We start from the raw sequence: 10,468 nt of genomic DNA on the forward strand, positions 1-10,468 counted from the left end.
TCCCAGCTCCTTAGCATGTGGCTGATAGCCCATCACAGCCTGATATGGTATGGCTGTGTCCCCACCCAAATCTCAACTTGAATTGTATCTCTCAGAATTCCCATGTGTTGTGGGAAGGACCCCAGGGGAGGTAATTGAATCATGGGGGCCGGTCTTTCCTCTGCTATTCTTGTGATAAGTCTCACAAGATCTGATGGGATTATCAGCGGTTTCCACTTTTGCTTCTCTCTCATTTTTCTCTTGCTGCCACCATGTAATGGAAAACATCATTCTCAGTAAACTATCGCAAGGACAAAAAACCAAACACCGCATGTTCTCTCTCATAGGTGGGAATTGAACAATGAGAACTCATGGACACAGGAAGGGGAACATCACACTCTGGGGACTGTTGTGGGGTGGGGGGAGGGGGGAGGGACAGCATTAGGAGATACACCTAATGCTAAATGACGAGTTAATGGGTGCAGGAAATCAACATGGCACATGGATACATATGTAACAAACCTGCACATTGTGCACATGTACCCTAAAACCCTAAAGTATAATAAAAAAAATAAATTAAAAAAAAAAAAAAAAAAAAAAAAAAAAAAAAAAAAAAAAAAGAAGTTCAAGACCAGCCTGGCCAACATGGAAACCCCAGCTCTACTAAAAATACAAAAATTAGCTGGGCGTGGTGGTGGGCGCCTGTAATCCCAGCTACTCGGGAGGCTGAGGCAGGAGAATTCCTTGAACCCAGGAGGCAGAGGTTGCAGTGAGCCAGGATCGCAAGAAGTGCCTTTTGCCTCCCTCCATGATTCTGAGGCCTCCCCAGCCACGTGGAACTCTAAGTCCAATTAAACCTCTTTTCGTTCCCACTTTTGGGTGTTTTTATCAGCAGCATGAAAACGAACTAATACACAGCTTGACCTCAACTACCTTTCTGGTTGAATTTCTATCTCTTTTTCCCAAATGAATGATAATCTATAGACACAGCAAACTTCATCCAATCAGGCCAAGCTCTTATGCCTCTGCCTTTCTGCATGCCATTTCCTGCACCTAGAATCTCCTTTTCTATTCTTTCGAAAGGTCTCTCCAATGTCAAAAGTCTCTATGAAGCCCCATCTCCGTGAAGCCCACAACACATCTGTGGGCACAGAGTGCATCTGTGGTAGCTGCTGTCTCAGGACCACGAAATTATTTATTTAGACATCTGACTCTCCCTCAAAGCTCACTAGCTGAAGGTCCCAGAGCCTGGCGTAAGTTTGGCATTTATTCAATGACAGAATGACCGAGATTTTGCATTTGGAAGTTGTGTTAATCTTCCGTTGTCCTTGTAACAAACTCCTACAGATGTAGAGGCTTAAATAATGCAAATTTATTATCTGACAATTTTGGAGGTCAGAAGCCTGAAATGAGTCTTCCCAGGTGTTAGGGTTTGAATTGTGTCTCCTCTTTCTTCTCCTGAGTCTCTGTTGCCTCATCTGTGAGGTGAGGGTAGTACTACTCACCCATCTCCTGTCGGGTGTACGTGTTTGGGGTATATATCAAATATGAAAAACATGTATATTGCATTTACCAGCTGGCCTATAGCTAGAAAGAGTTTATTATTTTCCCTGCTGAGATGTCTTCTTTCCAACTCACAGTGCAGTGGATTTTGAAAGGTAGGATTTATTGGCACCTTCTGCAGCTATGCTGGCCAGTTTGGTAGCCACTAGCCACTCACAATGTGGCTAATCCAATTCCGATGTGCTGTATGCATTCACTATAGACCGGATTTTGAAGGCCTTCTACACATTATCTCATTAATAGTGTTTTTATTGACCACATGCCGAAATGACAATATTTTTGCTATACTGAGTTAAATAAAATATATTAATAAAATTAATTTTACCTATTTCTTTTTACCTTTTAAAAATCTGGCTACTAAACAATTCAAACTGACATGTATGGATCCCATTGTATTTCTGTTGAGCAGTATGGCTCTGCTGGAGACACACAGATTCCCGGTAGTTTCAGTTAAGTGCTCCATCATAAACCATCCCAAAACTTAGTTGCCCAAAACAACAACCAATTTTTATTTCTCACAATTGGCAGAGGTGGCTGGATGTCAGCCGGAAAGTTTCTCGACTGCTTTTGCATGATTATCTCCTATGTTTGCAGTCAGATGGCCACCGGGGCTGTGGCTCGGGCTGGATGTCAGCCACCAGGGTGCTTCTCGTGGCTTCATTCCACGTGGCATCTCAGTCCCCAGGGCCACTCTGGTGGCCTCTCTCCATTGAGGAACCCTGGACTCCTTGAACCCTGGACTTCAAAAGGGGTAGAGATTGATGCAGCCCTGCATTATAAACACTTGGGCTTAGATGCCACAGAATACCATTTCCTCCATATTCTATTGGTCAAAGCAGGTAGAGAACCAGCTCTGACCAAGAGGGTAGGGAATCAAACCTTCACCTCTTGATGGGAGAGGCATCAGGCACTGACAGGGAAGGGCAGAATTATTTGGGGCCATCTTAGGGAAGCACTCATCTCGCCCGCAGAGATAGCCATTCAGCTTGTCTAAGGTGAGACTTCTGGTCTTCATATTTCACAAGCATCCCCAATGGCTACGCCTGGAAGGATACTTCCCTAGGGGGTTTTCATAAGATCTTGGAGAGTAAGACATTTTTTGTGAGTCTTGCCTCTAGCAGTTAATACTGGAAGAAACTTACAATGACAGAAAAGGATGGTGGTAAATCCATTGTTACCTTCATGATCATGTATAATTAAAGGATGGTTATAAAATCACCATTGCTTTTGTTAAGCTCAGCAACCATTACATGAAGCTGGAAACCAGGTTCCAGAGTGTTAAGGAGCAAGCTGTGTGTATCACAGGTTCTGCAGCATCCTGAAACCTCAGAAGAGAGTGAGGGGAGGCGGGTGTGTGTGTGTGCGTGTGTGTGTGTGTGTGTGGCCTTGTACTCAGAAAACAGGTGCTGGAGCCAGCCTGTGTGGTTTGAATCCCACTTCTGTAGTAATGTGACCTAAGGGAACTGTCTTAAGTTCTTTTGCCCTCATTTCCTCACATACAAAATGGGGCACAGCAAATTTATATGGTTCTTATGAAGATTAAGTCAACACCTATAAAGCATTTAAAACAATGTCTAGAAGGCCATGCAGACACTCAGCATGGCTATTTTTATTTCTACAGAACCATCTGTGGCTTATTTTTTATACCTCAGTAATCATCTCTCTCTCTCTCTGTCTCTCTCTATCTCTCTCTCAGAGAAGTGAAAAAGAGAACTGACAAGGATGACAGCAAATCCATTACCAATCTAACAGGGACCAATTCCAAAAAGTCACCACAGATGAAGAATTGTTGCAATGGCTAAATCCCAAACATCCTTGGCCTGTGAAGTCTTCATTTCCAGAATGCTGAATTTGTGTTACTTATTTGGCTCGTAACAGAGTGGCACATCCTACTGACACTGTCATATGGAGAGTTACAGTGCAGGAAACCTGAATCCTGCTCTCAGGTCCCTCTGGAACTTTGGTTCTTCTTTGTTTTGTCTCAGTGAGTGATTTGGGCCCTCTGGTTAAATAGACTAGTCATGTCCTTACAGGTCTTAAAAGATAACATGTAAATGTTTTTAAAATGGTAAAAAAAAAAAAAATCACATGCTCAGATCAAAGCTGTAGAGGAAACTGACATAATTAGATTCATGTGGTAGCTGAATTAGGTTACCCACAAAGTCAGCATTTAAATATTTGATACTAAAGTTCTAGTAAGAAAGGGTTCTCATCCTAACTTTGCTGTTAACTGGCCTTGTGACCTTGGACATGTCACAAGCCCATGTTGGATCTGTTTCTTCATCTGTAAAATGTGCAGCTTGCCCTCAAAGGCCTTGCAGCCCTTGGCACCTCAGACTCTGTGGGAAGCAGTAGGAAGGAGAGTGTGGTGGCCCACAGTTAATAATAATAACTGTGGTTATTCCTGCTTTTTTAATATTGGAGTATTGATTTTTCTCACTTCTGAAATAAGGACAGAATTTGATAAAAAAATGGAAACAGAAACATCTGTTTTTTTATGTATAAAGAAACATGTTTGAGACAAAAATAGTTGTATATAAAAGAGGATATTTCATAATATCAGAATAGTTACAAAGCCCATTGTTTAAATTTGATGTTAAAAATTCTAATGAAAACATGTAAAGCCACATACTACTGAAAGCACAGTGCCCAGGAAAGTTGTCACTCTTCACTTAAGGGAGTGGTTGCCAGGGGCTGAGAAAGGGAGGACAGGGAGTGACTGCTAATGGGTATGTGGTTTCTTTGGGGGATGATGAGAATGTTCTGGAATTGGAATAGTGGTAATAGTTGCATAACTGTTTGAATATACTAGGAACCACTGAATTGTATACTTTGAAAGGGTGAATTTTATGGTTGTGAATTATCTCACTAAAAAAATACTAGTACTTAGAGTGATTTAACATTTTGCAAAATTTTCATTTTCGTATCCCTGCTGATTTCAAACCTTCCCATGGTTTAGAAGCATAACCTGTAACGTAATGCAAGTCCCCTAACTCCCTAGTTGCTAACATTAACTTCCTTAAGTAATAATCAATGAAAGAAATAGTATGCATGGTTTTGAAATAATGTCTGTAAAAGAGGAATCGCCATTAGGAAAGGTGAGTCAGGGTCCTTTGTTTAATGTGACTAGTGGCTCATCATCACCAATGACCTGGTTGGGCCTACTCTCCTTCCAGAACCTGCATTGCTTCCCAGACCTCCCCACTGAGATGCCTCTAAGAGCCAAAGGAGTCAACACTTGAGCCTAGGGTGGGGCTACAACAAAAGATTCTAATTTACCTTGCTTCATCTAGGTCCAGGCCCCAAGTAGCTTGCTGAAGGAACTTAAAAAATAGCTGTTATTTATTGTATTATATAAGCTAAAAACATTTATTTATATTGAATCAAAACAGTTCCATGTAGCAATCTTTTTTCTGTTCACGGTGTTTGTGATAGAACCTTAAATTCCACAAGCGTCAGTTTTTTAAAAAATGGTAATTGACCAGATAGTTACAGGCAAAGGTTATAAATAGCTACAACATCATTTAAATTTTATAAACATGCCTTCTCCCTATTGAAGACATCTGATATTTTTGCTGGAAAGTTGATTCTATCCTCAGTAACTGTACCATGAATTCCTGTTTCCTGGTTCCTGAAAAAGAAAAGATTACATTTCTAATCATAAAGAATGTCTTGCATATGGGAAATTTTTCAAAATAAGGAGGGGTACTGTTTATGTGGCATGGCAAAACTTTTGTTTTGCCATGGCTGTTTGTCTTAGTGGCATCTTTTGATGAGATTGGATCTGATATATATAGATGCTGATATATGGGACACATGTTTAGGTTTTGGTGCAGTTGCACAAAACTGTGTTAGTTTATATGTTACTGTGTTGCCTTTATTTATTCTCTCCAAAGTGTCTCTTTATATTTGTTTTACAATCTGTAAAAGAGTATACCATAATACAGAAGTATTTTCGTAGTCTTTACCTCTGGATTGTCCTGTCAGTATACCCAAGTTGATGAGATTACACCAGTGCCTTTGATGGTCAACCAATTGTCTTTAACTATTTGAGCCCTGATAAATATTTAGGTAACATAATCCAAATTAGAGACTTAGAGCTCTAGTTAGCAATCATGTTTAAAGAGAAGCTTCTTAAAGCTCTGTATGCTGCAGTGCTGGGAGAGCATGATTATTACCAACGTTTTGATTTCATGAAGGTATTCTCAAATTTAAAGCACATTATCAGTAAGAACAAAAATATTTAATGTTTTTATCTTAGACTTAACTTGATACATTTGCATATTACTATGGAAGTTATTCACCTTGTCCCTGTTTTTCTTTAAGAGATTTTAAAATCACAGTTATACTACAGTCCTTTTTTAAATGTATCCTGATACATTGTAAAATATTTTAATTTCATTGTGGAAAATAATGTTGGATAAGGAGATATTTTTCACTGTTAACTTTTAGCCCATGCATTTTCATAATTTATTTTTTTCACTTGCTGCTTTATATGACATGTGTGACATTTGATTATTTAATACTTGATGTGATTTGCATAAACCCAAGTTGCACAACCCTCCTGCTGAAGATAAAATTGAGGTTAAAGATAAAGATTTATTTTCATATTTGTATAGTGATCGGCTTCAGAGTGATGGTTTTTGTGGGCTTTTATTGTATGTGTGTGTAAGAAAATTCATATGTATCTATTAAGTAGGCCTCTGAGTATTGAATAATTGTTTTATGATTTTGATTTATATGGTTTACATTTTCATTGTGTGGGCCATATTTTGTTTACACTGTTTATTTTTCTTCAAACCATTAATAATTATACCATAAAGTGTAATTTTTATAGCAATACAAATGTCTAAGGAACTACAAATATTTTCTACGTTGTAAATTCAATAAAGCTTGCTTCCTTTGGCCTTTTGAGTGTTTCCTTCAGCTTTACTGCAGATATCCCTGAAGTAATTTTAATTCTAGGATGTACCTGCCTGATCCCATACCTCTAAAACACTTGTCTTTTCTGGCCATGGCAAGCCGAGTGTTGGGAGAGAAGAATGCACGCCTGGTACTCAGTGCTGTGGCACAGACAAGTCATCCTGGCCAACAGGGCAACAGGTAGACCAGCTTGGGGCAGGACAGCCAGGAATAGTGAGGCTTCTGTAGAAGAATGTCAGTGCTCTGGCCATCCTCATGTCCTCTGAGGAGTTAGACCTTTTCTCTGACTCTCACCCCTTTCTTTCTACCCCCACATTCCCATGCACCCCAATGGGCTGAGGCTACCTGCCCTCACTCCTGTAGTACCTTATAAAATGTGTCAACATCCTTGTTGTCCTTTTACTTATTACATAGACAGATGCCCCATGCCCTTAGCCACTTTGTCTACTGCCACCTCCCTTTTGTTGTGTGCAGTGCTTGATAATTTAATCGTCCTAATTGTTGAATGGATGGTCAAAGAATTAACTGGTTAAATAAGGTAGGCTTTGCAAAGAGTGTCTGCCAACACCCACCACCAACACATACACATAGACACACATACATGATGATGGTGGACAAGATAAGTAAGAGGCAGTATAATGTCCATGGGTATGAGCTCTGAGGCCAGCCTGCCTGGTTTGAACCTGGCCTCAGACGTAGTAGGGTAACTATGAGCAAGGGACTTAACCTCTGTATATCCCAGCTTCTTTATTTGTAAAATAAGAATGATAACGGTACCTTTCTTGTGGAGTTGTTCTGAGAACTAAATGAGTTAATGTATGTAAACAGCTTGAATCATGCCTGACACTTTGATTGCCCTCAATTAAAAAAACAAACAAAACATTTTGCAGCACCATTGGCTGCACCAGTCTTGTTCAAGACCCTGGGTATGGCCACCAATGAGTAACAGAACTCCAAGAGTATGCTAGGTCACATGGGGGATAGAACGTTTTAGAGGATTCTCTTTGACATAAGTTCATTGACTACCTTCCACGTACATTCTTGGTGTTTCAATGGACACAAAGTTGGGGTATCATATAGGATAGGTTATTGTGTAGGGTGGATTAACAGAGGAGGAAACAATTGAGGAGAGAGAAATAAGGGTCTGAAAGTTAGAATGGAAAAGTGTGAATGGAATCACGATTAGGGTAGGCTCTCCATTTACTAATGGCTGCTAGGATCAAGTAGTGGAAGGAATGAGGAAAATATTGGAGCCTGACTGGGATTTTGAATCTAAATGATAGCAAAAGTGGTAGTGGGATAATGGAATTCTCTAACTAAATGGAAACCGAACTTTATAATATGACTAATAGCTTGTTGAAAAAGAAAGATTGCCCATAGATACATCCCCAAATCCACACAATGGGAATGAATCCCCAGGAAAGGATATCATTTTGCAAGATTTAAAATAAAAAGAACAACTTTTCTTTCCAGATACCAGCATTGAAATATGTTTCCATAGTTGAAAATGGAGAAAAAGATAAAGATACTTCAACTTGATATTACAGGGTAAGATAAATTTTCATATGCAAAATTCTAGGAATAACCATTTATTTTTCTTTGCAATTTTTTTTTGCATCCACATGTAAGATTTATTTGTGAGTTTATACTAATTTTTTGAGAGGTGGGAATTCAGTTGTAAGGCCCTTTAATTTGTGATCTGTCTGGCTGGTAGTTCATGAGCCGCATTTCACAGCATTTGACTTAAGATTTACAGAGTTCCTCATTGTCCTTAGGATGTTGGTTTTCTGAATATCTTTCAGTCCAAGTTTTCCTGCACATTTTCCCATTGCCGGGCAATGGAGTAGAACTTGAGAGCTGGATAATTACCTTTTCAAAGAGAGTCTTATGAGTAGTTCCCGTTTGATTTTGGGGTAAAATTTATGTCATTTCATTTGCCACAAATCTATTCTTGCTAAATCGTTTTAGAAATGGATGTTTTACCCTTTAGATAAAATCTAAAATCTTCCTAACATGATGTCTAAGGTTCTCTGTGATCTGGTTCCTGCCTGTTCACTCACCAAGTCAGTCAATATTTACTGAGCCCCACTGTGTCCTGAGTACTATTCTAGACAGTGGGGATACACAGTGGATAAGACAGACTGTCACAGAGACTACATTCTGTTGGAGGTTGACATCAAACTTGTAAACAAAAGGAAGATCCACATTCTGCCTCCTCATATTTCTCCATCCTGAAGTCTACACTGGGGCACAGGAAACTGTTCCTTAGACACTCCGTGCTCTCTCACCTCCAGCCCTTTACTTATGCTTTGCTTTCTGCTTGGAATACTATTGTCCACTCGAGTTTCCCTACTCAACTTCTGTACATCCTGCACACCTCAATTCAGAGATCAGTTCCAGCAGCTATGTCCTACCCCAAAGTCTGAGCCAGATCCTCTCCTCCGTGCATATCTGCCCCAGTGCCCATCACAGCACTGTATTAGACTGGGTTGTCATGATCAGTTCTCTTGTGTGCCTGGCATGTCCAGTGATTCCAGTCTCCCTTTACACTTTATTGAGTGGGAGGTAAACTTTCTCCTCCATGGATGCACACTTCAGTAGGCTCATGACTTTTCTGATTCCTCTAGATCAGGGTTTTAAGATTACTATGCCACAGACCTCTTTGAAGCCCAGGAACCTCTCAGAATCATGTTTTTGGATGAATAAAATAAAATATAGTATCATAAAGAAAACCAATGATACTGAAAAACTGTTTCCAAAATACTTTTTGAAATTTGTGATACTAGCAGGATTACTGTTGCTTTAATGGCACGTGAAACTACAAGATCTGGTGATAGGTCTTAAAACCACCATGATTTTGACATAGGGATGAAGGTAAACAGTATTTCAAGACATCTACAAGACTTATGTGAACTATAAATATCTGTGATTTCTCTTGGTGACACTCACAGGTACTGATAATACTACCAAGGTTTAGTTGCCAGCCTTTCATATTAAATGAAATGTCAAGTTTCAGTTAGAGCTTAGTGAAAATAAACGTAATATTTTTGTATTATTCAAGATTGAAATAGGGATTTCTATCTACACACCCAATGAGCTGGTTCATGGTCAGGATCCTTGCTCTGGGTTAAAAACATATACTATGTTTAAGCTGCAAACATATGTATTCAGATGAGAATTCCCATGTAGTAATCAAAATGCCAAGCCCAACTTGGTGGTGCCAAGTCTTCTCCCTCCTCCGGCTCCGGTCTGCTTCAGCCTGGAAGATCACTGTGGGAAGGGAGGCTGGGTCCTCCTGCTCTGTCCTCTTCACTCCACCCCAACCTCTGTTTACTGATACACTCCCCTCGAGGCTCCAAGCAAGGGGAGTATGGTGCTAACACCATGGGAGATAACTGTCACAGAAGAAAAAGAATGCACGTGGCCACAACTCTTGCCTGCCAGGAGTATTGAAGGTCAAGTAAAATATGGCCCTTGCAGGAATGTGTTTCAGCCCACCTCCTGCCTTGTTACTGCCTCGAAACCACTCTGGTTTAATTAGCCCTTTTAGAGCCATAGACACTGACTGAGGAAGCAAGAAAAGGTAAAAGCAAAACTAAAACATACAAATCCAACAGCAAAACATCCACAGATTAGCAAACTGTACATAAGATTGAGGGTAATTTGGTTAAGAATCAGAAATATTGAATGCTTTCTAGGGTGACATAGCATATCATTTCTCTCCTCCCTAAAATCCCATTAATAATAGAGTCAAAGGGACTTTTAAATCTATCCACAAGAACAGAAGGCAATACCATCAAAATTGTGAAGCTGGAAAGCAGATGGATAATTGAATATTGAGATAATTGAGTTCCGAGTTAACAGACCCAAGAAAGCTGAATCCTAGGTCAGTCCTTGGGGGAGAGTTGTGAACAATTCAGATATACCTCCTGGATTTCTCAGAAGACTCAGGAAGTGATAGAAGTAGGTACTCAAATGGTGCTGTGAGGCAAAGTGGTGTGAA

At 39.9% G+C, this 10,468-nt stretch overlaps 1 protein-coding gene across 1 annotated transcript in view; it reads left to right on the forward strand.

Annotated features, from left to right (window-relative positions):
* Nucleotides 1-6,454, forward strand: part of RASEF (RAS and EF-hand domain containing) — a 77,744-nt gene extending 71,290 nt beyond the window's left edge. Inside the window, exon 17 of the mRNA XM_003267450.4 lies at nucleotides 3,239-6,454. Within this exon, the coding sequence (XP_003267498.1) occupies nucleotides 3,239-3,344 (106 nt within the window). The 3' untranslated portion in view covers nucleotides 3,345-6,454. The remainder of the gene's footprint in view (nucleotides 1-3,238) is intronic.
* Nucleotides 6,455-10,468: the final 4,014 nt, after the last annotated feature.

Source organism: Nomascus leucogenys, chromosome 1a (assembly GCF_006542625.1).
Source record: "Nomascus leucogenys isolate Asia chromosome 1a, Asia_NLE_v1, whole genome shotgun sequence".
NCBI lineage: Eukaryota > Metazoa > Chordata > Mammalia > Primates > Hylobatidae > Nomascus > Nomascus leucogenys.